General features: G+C 44.9%; 1 protein-coding gene across 8 annotated transcripts in view; it reads right to left on the bottom strand.

Annotated features, from left to right (window-relative positions):
• Irf2 (interferon regulatory factor 2) overlaps window positions 1–14,555 on the bottom strand; it is a 102,646-nt gene that overhangs the window by 13,699 nt on the left and 74,392 nt on the right. For 7 of the 8 annotated variants that reach the window (XM_021659217.2, XM_060381741.1, XM_060381743.1 and 4 more), the window contains one exon: window positions 524–649. The exons of the other annotated variant lie outside the window; for it this stretch is intronic. In XM_021659217.2, the coding sequence (XP_021514892.1) occupies window positions 524–649 (126 nt within the window). The remainder of the gene's footprint in view (window positions 1–523; window positions 650–14,555) is intronic. 8 annotated transcript variants of the gene reach the window in all.

Here is a 14,555-nt window from a genome sequence, read left to right as displayed (position 1 = left end):
CACTGGAGTATCCCGTTTGAGGTTTGAGCATGAGGGCGTCAGTTGTACAGCTCACTAGACTGTGTGCGTGCTGATATTACAAGCTCTGTAGTTTCCTCTGCCGCTTCTCTCAAGTAAAGTAAGTGAAAGCGGAACAGAGAAAAAAATTGGCAACAAGACCAAGTCTTATCCTGTAGAAAGTCCTACAAAGTAGCTGGATGATGATAAAAACCAAACAGGTGTGTGTGTGTGTGTGTGTGTGTTTCTGTGTATGTATGTATGTGTATATACACATGTATCCATGTACAGTATATGCATGAGGCAGAAGGGATAATGGAGCCAGGGTCCTATAATAACTTTGCATTTCAGTGCTCCAAAGCTCCTTTCTGCTTTGTGCTGTCATTCCCAACACAGACAGGAAGCTGGCTAGGACTATAAACAATGGCACAGCTCAGGTACCCTTTTCATCTGTCCTTTGTTCTTCCCAAGAGTTCTTTCTCTTTTTTCTTTTCCTCACAATGCCCAGCTTAGTTATTCAACCAACCCAGACTGGTGATGCACCTGCTTGGCACAGACACTGCTATCTGGTACTGGCAGGGGCAGAGATGAGGCAATGGAGACAAGGAACAAATCTTTAAGTCTGTAGGGCAACAGGCCAGCATATCACCATCTAGGGAGGAAGGGGAAGACAGAAAGGGACAAATCAAGGGATGAAATCAGAGGGAGATCCAAGTTGAGAAAGTAAAGTTTTTTGTTTTTGTTTTGTTTTTTTTTTTTTTTTTTCCAGTAAGAAAACCAATGACATCAGTAATGCTGGCCTAGAGGGAAGGCCCAGCTAGGGGCACTGCCCAGATGGCCCCGTTCTCTACAGCCCTTCCTGAACCTGACCCACAGATTTACTTGACCTCCTCTAAGCCCCTCTCATACCCTGTAGTTGGAGCTCAGCCCATCTCAGTCTCTGCCTCAGTTGCTAGTTACTATATGCATCTTTATTTAACCCTTTATTTAGCTCCTGAGAGCTGAGAAATGCCTTCAGCACTTCCTGTACTCCACCATGGCTCATGCCCATGGCTGACACCAGCCAAGAGCTCAAATGGACTTCGCCTGAACAAGTAATAAGTGAAGGGATCCAGGCTCAGCAACAGCCAGGAATCTGTGAGCAGTTCATAAAACCTCGCAAACATGGGTCACAATAATGAAAATGTTTTCTAGCAAATGCCAAGACTTGCAGTGAGTGGGCTCGTTTAAACTTTCCAAAGTGAAAAAGATATATATTGCTATGAGGAGTTTGGGTTCTGGGTTGATGATTTGGTGCTGGTTACACAAGCAAACGCATTTGTCTAAACTTAGAGAATTGTGGGGCTGTGGTATAACTCAGTGGTAGAATGTTGAGTTATAGACCTAAAAGGAGTGAATTTTGTCCTCTGTTTCATTTCACGTACGTGTCTTGAGTGAAAACGCAGACAAGTAGCTCTGTTTAAAACATTAGTGGATCCTGAACACTAGTGACTTGGGCAGACAGCTAAGTTTTTGTCTTCTGGGACTAAGGACTAGATACCCTGTCCACACAATTGTCATCTCTGAGGCCAAACTTCCCTCATCGGGCTGCACTCTTTTAAGAAAAAGGCAAGTTTCTCCATCCACACACTGGCTAGAACCCTTTGGAAGTGCCCCAACACTCTCCTGCAGAGCCTCCATAGAAACGGGAAACCCCAACGTCTCAGAAGCTCTTGCGTTTACACAGACACAGTCATTCGTCTATCTCTTTCTATGGTACACCTCTAGGTGCTAGATAATGAGTAACCGGGCTGAAAAACAACAGTAAAATCCAACTTTCTGAGCACACACTCTTGAAAAGCCTCCCAACCCAAAATGAAAGCACACTGCAATATGACCCCATCTTAAATATACTATTAAACAAACAAACAAACAAACAAACAAACAAACAGTCAAGCAAAGTCCAGCCAGTTAGTTCATGACAGAACCAAGGAGTCAAGGTCAGCTTTACTTTGACTCCAAACTCCTTCATGGCATGGGCTCCCTAAATAAAAGCAAACCATAACATTCAAATGGAGTTCCTCGCACTCCCTAAGCCCTCTCGAGATAAACCCTTCCAAATCTCACCTTAACAAATCGCTGGACCCGTGACCAACAGTGAAATTTCTTCTCAACAGCTTCCTGTTTGGTGCCAGAAATTCTCAACTGGGTCAGCCAGCAAAAAATCTACCCAGCTCGTCCAGCTCAGTAAGGCCAGCCCCTCACGCAAGGTCAGCCTTGGGAAGTAACCCTATCTGAGTCCAGCCGCTGAGAATCACAAGAATATTACTCAGCCGGTTACCAATGGACGGACCGGTCTGATTGCTTAAAGGGACATCCTTGCTTTATTAACAACTGTTGAGTGGGTGCGGGGAGGGAGGGGCACCTGAGTAAGCAGCTTGCTCTCAGGCTCCCGACAAAGCCCTTTAAAGCAGGGACTGTTGGAAAGGCCCTTGAGGGGGACTGGTCCTATCATTTGACAGGTTAAAAAGCTGAAATGCTGGGGACAAGTAAATTTGCAGGGTTTAGCAGGGGTTACAGGGCCAGGCTGTATGAATTTACTGGCTGTGCGCATAAAACCAGATGATTAGTATCTCACGACAGGGAGAAATGTATCCTTAGACGGTTTGAGAACTGAAACCGCTCATACTGTATACAGGGAAACCCTTTTCCTACTCAAAGGCACGTTAATTTGATTTTGGAAACATAATTATCCCATCTCCCCTCTAAACATTGAATAACAAACTGCACATTTTATTTTAATCCTTACAACTCTATGCAGTATATTAGAATCGCTGCTCTGTTTTCATTTTATATAACACTGTACTTTTCCATTTCACAGATAATAAAGCATGCATTGTTTCCAATTCACAAATACAGTGTGTAGTGGTCTGAAGAAAGATGGCCCCCACAGGCCCATAAGGAGTGGTGTTATTAGGAAGTGTGGCCCTCTCGGAGTAGGTGTGGCTGCTGGGGGAAGCTCTCCACTGGCGGGGGTGGGGTGGGGGAGTGTGCACTGAGGTTTCCGATGCTCACGCCAGCCCCAGTGTTTCTCTCTCTTCCTGCTGCCTGACGATCCAATGGAGAACTCTCAGCCACCTCTCCAGCACCTTCCTATGGGCCACCATGCCACCCGCCATGATGACAATGGACTAAAGCTCCGAACTGTAAGCCAACCCCAGTTAAATGCTCTTTATAAGAGCTGCCACGGTCATAGTGTCTCCCCCATAGCAACAGAAACCCTAAGACAAGACGAGTCTCAGATTTCAAAGGGTATGAATAAAAAACTCCAAAAGCAGGTGCAGAATCCAAACCCAGCTAATCTAGCACCCATCTCTATCACATACAGCAATCATTCCTTTCTATAAGATGATATCTACCACTAGGTTGGGGGAGAAAGAGCCTTAACGTACGGCCGGGGCTGAGTCCTAGCATGGGTCAGCTGTCGTGGCCTTCCAGCAGCAGGGCTATTATCTGGGCCACAGTAGCACCAGGCTACCCCTGCCTTAACTAGCTGAGACAAGTGTAGGAAGAAGCAAGCGTCTGGCTGGTGCAGAACGGACTCTTCAACAAGAGAGCACACCGCATCACACGCTCCTGCAGGAAGCAGAGCACACGGGGTTCCCCGTAGAACTCCGCAGACTTTAATCAGCACGCCGGGGGTCAGTGATCTGGAAGCAAGAACAGGAGCACCGTGTGCTGGGCCAGCAGGAACTAGCCCTGGTGTAGCTACTCGGCCCTGAGCTCCGCCACCGACCTCCTTCTCAGCAGCCTGCCACACAGTTGGGTTACTCAAGTTCAAAGTTCAAACACAGGTTCAGACAGGAGAGGCAGGGACAGGCGGTGTCAGACATGAAGAAGACTCATGTCTGTTTTGCGGTGAGGCAATGGTGACATGGTAATCCGGGCATTTTCAAAAGTCATCATGTGACAGAGGAATGAGGTAGGAATCGGGCGGGAGGCAAAGCATGATCAGAAACTGTCAGAACTAGACGAAGAAGGAGTAGAGGGTGTAAGGATGAGGATGGGAGGCCCTGAGAGTTAACCATCAGTATGTGGAGGTGGGTAGGATGGAGTGCGGGGGGTAGAGAAAACCTCATGGAATTCTGACAGCCTTCCTAAGCACCTAAAAAACTCCCTAAGTCTAGAAAACCAACAGCCAAACACCAGCACGTTGTGGCTCCTGATTAGTGGGTGGTGACTGCCCCCCCTTTGTGACCCAGCTCTCGGAGAGTGGGGGCCAAGCTGCCAAAGAAAAATACAACATGTCAACATATTATATATTCTTTCTTGCATGCTGCTGATACCTGGGAGTTTTGAGACTTAGCTTTAAAAAAATAAATACTTAAGGCTAAGGTTGTATAACTCAGTGTCGGCATGTTTGTCTAACCCACACAAGGTCCTGGAATCACTCCCTAGAAATTCAGGAATAGAAAACAAAAGAGGGGGATGGGGGTGAGAGGTGGTGGTGAGGGGTGGCTCCTGAAACTTGAACTTTGCTTTTCATAAAGTTAATCAAATTGGAAGAAAATGTTGAGAACAGACGGTCCTCTGAGCTGTGTGTTTGAGTAGCTAAAATTAAGACAATCACTTCCTGATTGTCCTGTGTCAGTCATTTTTGGTTGCTTTGTGCCCAAAGTGTTGACCAGCGCCCCTTGTTTCTGGGGATCTTTGCCTCAGCCAAGAGTGGGGTTCCTTCTTAATCAAGAACACGGTGGGGCTGTAAAGCACTGAAGTCGTGCAGAGCTAGGCACCTGCAAGTGGGCTGGCCTGCAGATCCTTTCCACACAGCTCAGCCGAAGCTCCGGTACCTCGGGCAGGAGGCCGGTGGAGCACCGTCAGAACAATTCGACGTGCTGCTGGCTTCTCCCGGGTCCCACACACAGAAGCCACCACACACCCAACCAAAATTCAATGCTAAAGAGAGAGAGAAAAAAAAATGAAAGGCTCCCTTCCCTAAGAGGGAAAGTGGGGATGTGTTTTCTGGGTGCCAACCCTGTGACTTAACCACACGGAGTGAAGGAACATGAGAAGGCACAGTTCTGCAAGCAGACACTGCATTCTTTTTGGACTGCCTGCCTACCTGCCTCTCTGCTTGTGTGTGTGTATGTACACATACCCACAGAGGCCAGAAGAAGATGTCAAATTCTCTGGAATTGGAGTCACAGGCAGTGGTGAGCAGCCCGACGTGGGTACTGGGAACCACATTTTATGTGTCTGTGTGTGTGTGCATGGGTGCGTGTGTCCAGACACTAACCAAGATTTCATTTGTCAAGGCGACAGTACATTTCAGGGTGCACATTTTCCACTTCTGAGAACAGCTAACCCTAACCAGAATGAAAGTGTACCAATGGCTCATCTCCCCTGAACTCAGTGATTTTCAGTCCAGTCCTGGGCTAAAGAGCCTCCAGGCTGCATATGAAGAGTTACAATATTACATATGTAACCCATGTCAGCTCCTGGTTTTCATATGTTCAATCAGCACAGGGTACAAACGCCTTGTGGCTTTCGTGTTGGGGCCCTAATGTGAAGCTGAAATGCAACCCAGGTTTGGGAACAAGTCAGTGGGAACTGAGAAATGCTGTCATTTATAAATAAAGAAATTTTCAAGGTAAAGAGACAGAGAGTATCTCAGAAGCCACGCAGCCATGGATTCACATCCCTGTGTTTCTCAGCCCTATCCGCAAGCCTCAAAGACGAAGCTGGCTAAAATGGAATACTTAGAAGGCTGTAGGCTAAAGCTCCTTGGGGTTTAAAGTCTGAGACGGTAACAGGGTGGACAGTGCCACTGAAACGGTGGATCTATTTCATTTCAATGACTTTTTTTTTAGCTGGTAAAGGCAACCAGCTGAACGGAAAGATGTCTTCAGGCTCATTTTGCTGCCATTAATTATTAATGTATTGTTAAGTCTATTATTAACTATTAAGTTCCTGGTCACTATTTAAGAGAATTGTTAACCGAGCAGGTGATTGTCTCAGGAACCCTGTCCAGAATCCTTGTCCCAGAAGAGCGTACTGGCTCAACCTTATACCAGTTCCAAGCAGCACCAGCCATGCCAAAGGACAAATGGTCAGAAAAACCTATACACTGCAGCCTCCACCATATCAATCAAAACCAATCAATCGAAAGAAAAGAAAAGAAAAGAAAAGAAAAGAAAAGAAAAGAAAAGAAAAGAAAAGAAAAGAAAAGAAAAGAAAAGAAAAGAAAAGAAAAGAAAGGTAAGGTAGAACTGGAGGACACCTCGCTAAGGAAAATAAGCCAGGCACAGGGAAAACTTGTGGCCTCAGCACAAGTTGAAAGAAATTGGAGCTCATTAGAAACAGAGAGAAGGCAGGAAATCTGCTGGGGAGGGATGGGAAAGGGAAGCCGCTGATCCAAGGGCACAGAGCATGTTTGGAGTTGAGGAGTGACTTTCCTCTTAGCTCCGTCCGTATGCTGTCAGTGATGGTAATATCATTCATGTGCTTCTAAACGGCTGGAAGAAGAGATGTATTTGTTTGTTTGCTTTGTTTTGCTTTAGCAAAATAAATTCATTGTCCTACGGTGTGCACGTCGGTCACAGCATCATATTGCATCTTTTACATAGTCCTAATTGTTACTTGTCAACTAAAAGTAAGTAGCACCAGAAACAACCATGGAAAACCACAGAACAACTGTAGCTTTGGTCTGGCACATCATCTGGGGCTTACTTCACCTAATAAATGAAGGGAAACTCCAGAACCATCCAACACTTACAAAATGAGCTAAGTCTTTAAGGAATTGAGGCTGGAGTTTGGGGGGAACTTTTTTAAGGACTCCAAGTGTCATATGTAAATTATCCAGGCCTGTCTAATTTCCCACAGGGAAAGAGACAGGAAGGGAGATAATTCCATGGGGGCGGGGGAGAACAGGAGGTAGCAAAGAGGAGATACCTCCGAAATAGGGGGGGAATCTCAGAAATCGAGGGAATGACGGATATTGACAGTTTCTGGCTATGGCCTCCTGACAGTCAGTGTTCAGCTAAGATTTCAGACTGAAGCTATCCACTCAAGAGGCTTGCTTCATTGGGTCTTTTGAGTTCTTAGTAACACCAGAAGCCCAGACTGAAGCAAAGTTTTATGACCAAAAGGTAGCACTGGGCTACAAAGTCCCAAACCTGGATTCTGTGTGAAGATTCAAGCCCAGCTCACTGCCAGGCTTCCAGTTTTGCAAGGCATTCCCCAGGGTCCACTCATCACAGCATCTCAGCAGGATATTACTGTGATTTAATTCATGACTTGTCACCCACTTGCCTGAAACCCTGAAGGAAGGATATTTGGCAGTTCACTGTCCATATTATGCTTCAATGAAAATAAAAGAGATTTATTTTATGTATGTCTTTGTATGTGTTTGTTTGTATCTGTCTATCTGTCCATGCATATGGGTGCCTATTTGTAGGTACCTACAGAGGCCAGAAAATCAGAATGTTGGGTTTCCTGGAGCTGTAATTACAGGCAGTTGTGAGCTGCCCAACTCCGGTACTGGGAACCAAATTCTGGTCCTCTGGAAGATGAGAAAGCACTCTTCACTGCTGAGCCAAACTGTCCAGCCCACTGCCACAATCCCAATTTTAAATACCCTCCAATAATCTGAATAAAACCCAACTTCCTTACCATGATCTACAAAGTCCCCATGACATTTCCTGACTACATGTATTAGTCACAGCTCTCTATAAGAACAGAACTGATAGACTATATATATATATATATAACTATAATATATAAGTATATAATAAATGTAATATATATGAAAAGGATTTATTAGAGTGGCTTTCAGGCTGTGGTCCAGCTGGTCCAACAATTATTGTCTACGAACAAAGTCCAAGAATCCAGTAGTTGTTTAGCTCATGAGGCTGGATGTCTGAGCTGGTCTTCAGTATATGCCAAAGTCCTAAAGAAGTAGGCTAGCCTAATGCCAGTGAATGAATGGACTTGGCAGCAAGAGTGAGGGCAAGCAGGCAAAGGAAAAGTAAAAATCTTCCTTTTTTCCATGTCCTTTAAAGATTGCCAGCAGAAGGTGTGGCCCAGAATAAAGATGAAATGTCCCACCACAAAAGATCTGGATTAAGCTGTATCATTCCACACCAGAGATCACGATTAAAAGTGGGTCTTCTCACTTCAAATGATTCAAGGAAAAAAAAAAAAAAAAAAAAACCTCACAGGTGTACCCAGTCACCTGGGTGTTAGTTAATTACAGATGTTGTCAAGTTGACAAGGGCTAACCATCACAGGTCCACCCCTTATCAACTGGACATGTAATCATATCCCCTTAGGTCAATTTCCAAATGAAAATAATGACCAGGTCATAACTATGCCTAACATGACATGACTATCATACATACAATCACAAGTGCATCCTATATTTTACCACGTCACAATTATGTCTACATGATATAACTATCCCTAAAACAACCACAAACACAGGATCTAAAAAGACTTGGGGAGGGGAAAAATATGATCAAAATATATTTAAATTTAAAAATTGTTTTAATGATAAAAAGGAATTTTACTAAAAAGTAAATTTATATATTACCTAAAACGAAAAGTAAATAATGGTTTGTTTTAGAAACAAAATAGTAAGTGTTACTAGAAAATGAACACTTATGTACTAATATTTATTAAAGTATTCTTTTAAAAAATTACAATATGTGGCAATGTGCCTTGGTGGACATTCTTCTTTTATCTTAAAACTAAAATAACCATGATATTCTCCCCCCCCCTTTCAAGACAGGGATTCTTTGTGTAGCTTTGGCTGTCCTGGAACTTACTCTGAAAACCAGGCTATCCTTGACTCACACAGAGATCCTCCTGCTTCTGCCTCCCAAGTGCTGGGATTAAAGGAGTTTGCCACCACTGGTGCACTGATATTCTCTTAATTGATATTAAATTACATGATAAAGAAATCAAGGTAAGAAAAACACAAATATCTTTACAAACATATTCTTAACAAAATATGACAAAAACACTCATGTCAATTATAATCCTCATTTCTGCAAAAGGTTGAGTGGCCTTAGCTAAGATAGATAACTACCTTCCTCTACTACCCGTATTGTATTTTCTCCACCCTTGGCAAGCACCTCGGCTGGTCTTGGCTCTTTTCCTGGAGGAGTGACCCATACCTTCATTGCGGAGGGTCTATGCCTGGGTTAGGCTGTTGTAGTTTCCCACTGACTTTAATCACAGGGCACAGTAGCACCAAGAGACACCCTAAAAGATCTCCCAAACTCCAGACACAATCTTTCTTACCTCCATTGTGGAGAAGCAATCCAGCTTCCCCACGGTAATTGGATCAGTCACCACTCCTAAAACTGTTACTCCTTTCTTAGCCTTGGCTTAAGGGCATCCAGAAGCTGAGGGAAGTCTGAGCTTCCTGTTCAATGAAATGGTTGCTACATCTTCTGGCAGGAGTGCTGTTCGCTCTGCAAGCCAAACTTCTAGGCCAGCAGAACTTACGGTCATGGGAACAGGAATCAAAAATTTCCTAATGGGTCACTAAGGAGAACTCTACCTTTTCAACCACCTGATTCCTGGGCCTGTGAATCTTGGCTATGGGAAAAACAGTACCATACATTAGATGCTAATTCAAAGCATATACCACCTTCTGGGGAACCCTGCCCAGCCTTTCGGGAGGGCTGCGGTCACCTAATTAGTGCTGTAACTGTGTCTTCAAAAAGGCCATCTCGTCCTTCTATCAGGCCAGCTGCTTCAGAATGGTGGGAAACATGGTGAAACCAGTGGGCCACGGTTGTGGTCCCACTATGGCACTTCTCTGGCTATGAAGTAAGTTCCTAAGGCAGCAGGAATACTGTGTGGAATATCATGATGGCGGATAAGTAAGGCATTCTGCAAATCCACAGACGATAGTGTTGGCACAAGCATTACTTGCAGAAATGGCAAATCCATAACCAGAGTAAGTATCTAGTATACTCTCTACTAAGGACAAAATGTTCTTTTCTAGAGAGGAAGTGTTCCAATGCAGTCAAGCTGCCACCAGGTCACTGGCTGGTCACCTCAGGGAATGGTGCCATATCTGTGTTGGTTTCTGCTGTAGTCACATCCGGCACTACTGACCCATAGTCAGGTCAGACTTGGTGAGTGGCAGTCCATGATCTCAAGCTCCTACAGAACCTCCACCTCTACCACATGGCCACTTTGCTCATGGACACCGTGGACAATAACTGGGATGGCTTCAGAAAGAGGCTGACTGTCCACAGGATGGGTCATACTATGTCCTTGATTGCTGAACTCCTCCCTGGTTAATAAGCATTTACAGGAGACCCAAGTATCTTCACATCCTTCACCCATGTGGAGAGAGCTAGCCACAGATGTCTTTCTCACCAATTTCCCAAGCATCTGACCAGCCAGCCAGTCCACTGGCTACAGCCCATGAATCAGTGAACAATCACACATCTGGGCATTTTTCCTTCCAAACCAGCTGTATGAGCAAGCATACCACCCAAAGTTCTGTCCACTGTGAAGACGTCCCTTTGCCGATGGCTTTCAGGGTTGTCCCAGTCTTCTCTTCCATACTCAGTTGATCACAGAGCATCCCCCACAAGGCTATATGTGCACGGGAGTAGACACCATGGGCATTTGGGCAACATCTTAATGTAAACTGTGCCTTCACGACTGCTCAGCATACACTACTTCAACTTGATAATGGATTTCTACTGTACACATCCGAACTTTATGACCTGGTGGGTCAGATAACACCCGGCTCATGATGGGCAGCTCAGGTCGTGTAGTAACTTTGTGGCCCATTGCCAAGCATCCAGTTTCCACCAAGGCCCAACAGCAGGCCAAAAGCTGTCTCTCAGAGGGAGAATAGTTGTCTGCAGATGATGGTCGAGCCTTGCTCCAAAGTCCCAAAAGTTTCATCTGTGATTCACCTCTAGGGGCCTTCCCAAGGCTCCAGATAGCCTCTCTATATACCACTGAAATCTCAAGTACCACCAGGTCTTCTGGATCATATGCCCAAGTGGCAGAGCAGCCTGCACAGCAGCCTGGACCTGCTGAGGAGCCTTCTCGCGTTCCAGGCCTCACTCAAAGCTAGTAGCTTTCCAAGTCACTAGGAATCTGGGCTGCAGTAACGCATACACACGAGGAATGGGCTCTCTCCAGAATTCAAGCAGGCCCACCGAATGTCCTAACATTTAGTGCTTCCTTCTTGGTGGTGGGAGGGATTGAGTCCTTCACCGAAGAAGGAATATCTCTGCATGACATATTCCACAGGACTCCTGAAAAACTCACTGAAGTAGAAGGCCCTTGAATTTCTGGTTGAATTTATTTCTCATCCTTTGATACGAACGAGATACCAATAAGTACAAAGTGGTTGCTGCGTCTTGCTCATTTGGACTGGTCAGCACATCATCAACATAGTGAACCAATGTGATAATTTTTGGAAGAAGCAGATGATCAAGGTCTCTTTGAAGGAAGTTACGACACCAGGCTGGAGAGTTAATATATCCTCGAGAGAAAACTGTAAGGGTATACAGCTGGCTCTGCCAACTGAAGGCAAATTGCTTCTGGTGGGCCATATGGACAGGTACCCAGAAAAAGAAATTCGCTAGATCAGTAGCTACGTGCTTTAAAGGAAATTATTAATCTGATCATGTAAGAAAACCACAGCTGGCACAGCAGCTGCAATTAGAGTCCCTACTTGATTAAGTTTCTGATGATCTTCCTCTATGATCCATCTGTCTTCTGCAGTGGCCAGACAGGGAAGGTAAAGGGAGATATGGAGGGAACCACCACTCCTGCACCTTTCTAGTCCTTAATGGTGGCCCTAATTTCTTTAATTCCTCCCGGACTGTGATACTGTCTTTGACTCATTATTTTCCAGTGGCTTCCATTTAGCCTCTCCAACCCTAACAGCCCTCGCTTCACAGGTCAGGAAACCAAGGCAGGTATTATGCCAACTTCTAAATACATCTATCCCAATTATACATCCTGAAACTGGGGAGTTAACTACAGGATGAGTTCAGGGACGCCCTGAGCCCACTGTGAGGTGCGGTTTGCCCAAAACTCCATGAACCACCTGGCTTCCCTTAAGCCCCTACTTGAACTGGAAGGCCACAATGTTTCTTGGGATCTCCCAGCGTCAGTCAATTCAGAACCAGTATCCAAGAGACCCTGGAAATTCTCATTGTTTCCTTTCCGCCAACATAGAATTACCCTTGTGAGAGGTGTGGGTCCCTCTGGGGGGATGACTGGAGAAAGGGTGAACAGTAACACTCTTTGGCATTTTATCAAATTCCTTCCTCAGGGGAGCCCGGCCATTCCTTCATTCAAGGGGTCTGGGTCTGCAAACTGGCCCAAGTCTGGAAATTGTTTTATAGATTGAGATTCCCTGTCATCATAATCCAATATACTCTTTCGTTCGTTTGAGAACTTTTCCACTTATACAGATCAAACAAAAACACAGTAGGCTTTTTATCTAGCACATGCCTGGAAACACCATATTGATTAGCTAGTACCAAAGGTCCATAAAAGGCCATTTTTATGACCATTCTATGATAAAGATCACTTTCTCTGTGATGTCCGTTACAGGTTCGGCCATTATTAGCATTGCCTTCTCTATGCTGCTGATTATGGTAACTATGATCACCTTTCCTTTGACCATTCAGCTGCCACCTGGCCCCTCCTACTCTGAGGCCCAATTAAACCCAATGCATTTAATTCTCCCAAGTGAGCAACAGTCTCCAACCCTAAGGTCTGACACAAGGAAAAGGGCAACAAAGCTCTTCATATGGGCTGGTGGCCTGCTCACCATTTTGCTGTCTTATAGGATTAGTGAGGAGCATGTCTTCAGGGCCTTCCCATTTGAAGGACTGGGGCATAACACAGCATACCCACTCTAACACTGCAATTTCCCCGAGCCTTAAAATCTCTTCATCAACACTAAGCCAAGGGATGTCAGGCACCTCCAACTCTTTTCCGGTAGAGCATCTTTTGATAAATGCTTCAGTCAATCATTCATGCAAACTTTTGGCACCCTTTTTAACCGAGCTAGCTTCCATATTAAACCTGGAATCTCCACTGGGAGGGCCCATGTCAATAAACTCAGCCTGACCCGGTTTAATTCCCTTCCACCATTATCCTAGACCCTTAAGTCCATTCCCACACACATTCCCCAGATTTCTGCTTGAATGGATTGGCAACTCGGTAAGCTACTTAGTAATGTATGCAGTACACTTCCTTGGGGTCTACACTTTCTGTCTGTCTTCTGGGAGCTTGTTTAACCTTCAGTCTGATTATAGGTCTAGTGGCAACTATTGGTGAGACATCAGTAGTGTCTTGCCTGGCATCTCCTCCAGAGCAAGTCAGTGCTGGTTAGGCCAACAACAAAGGGCTAATTTCTTCAGTCACAGGTGAAAGCGGCAATATTTGAGGGTTTGGGATGAGTACATCTGTGAGGGTGGAGGGACCACTTCCTCTGGTGAGATAAACACGTGAGAACCTGAGGGTTCAAAGCTCTCAGCTTCAACAGGCTCCTCCACACATCTCCACCCCAAGTTACAGGAGCCCATTCTTTACCAATTAATGCCCTAACATCAAGAGCCAACATCCTCCAAAGCTGGGACTTGAATTTTCGCTGTTATTCAGTCAACCTTATAATGAGGGCTTTGGTTTGATTTTCTGCAACTCGCACTCTGGAAAGAAGATCCTCTCCCAGGGCACACTTAGTGAATGTTAGGCTGTCCCTGCCCATTTGAAGCTGGTCAGTTTTATCACTGAGTCCACTGTGGTCCCTCGCAGTACCCTGAGATGTTAGAAGTTGATTGATTTATATCTTGGAGTTCATTCTTTTTCCTTTTTCAAATTATGCAGGGATGCTAGGAGCACTCAACAATCATCCTCACTTTCTTTACTTTTCCACAAATTGTCAAAAGCTTTCTCTACAAGGTTACCAAATCTCTTGCCTATCACAACTGATGAATCGAGATAATCAAACCCATTTATCTCCTTTAGTTTGTAAAAAATAGTTCACACCACAGGCTTTTAATATTCTCTGAGATTCTAGGAGAGGCTTCAGTGACTGTAGGTGTTGGCAAATTGAAAACCCTACTCCAGATACTTAAAACATCCATCCTTATATTTCTGTTGTTCTAGAACTGCTTCTGATACCAAAATCTGTGTTAGTGAAGGTTCTCTAGAGGAACAGAACTGATAGAATGAATGTGTGCGTGTGTGTGTGTGTGTGTGAGAGAGAGAGAGAGAGAGAGAGAGAGAGAGAGAGAGAGACAGAGACAGAGACAGAGACAGAGAAGGAGACAGAGAGAGACTTCTTACAGTGGCTTATAGGCTGTGGTCCATCTAGTCCAACAATGGCTGTGTGCCAACAGAAAGTCCAAAACTTCAGTGGTTGTTGAGTCCATGAGGCTGGATGTCCAGCTGGTCTTCAGTACATGCCATAATCCTAAAGAAGCAGGCTCTAATGCCAGTGTAGGAATGGACTTGAGAGTGAGTGTGAGGGCAAGCAGGCAAAAACCAAAACTCTTTCTTCTTCCGTGTCTTTTATA

This window comes from Meriones unguiculatus, chromosome 4, assembly GCF_030254825.1.
Source record: "Meriones unguiculatus strain TT.TT164.6M chromosome 4, Bangor_MerUng_6.1, whole genome shotgun sequence".
Taxonomy (NCBI): domain Eukaryota; kingdom Metazoa; phylum Chordata; class Mammalia; order Rodentia; family Muridae; genus Meriones; species Meriones unguiculatus.
This window is presented reverse-complemented; position numbering and strand designations above follow the sequence as displayed.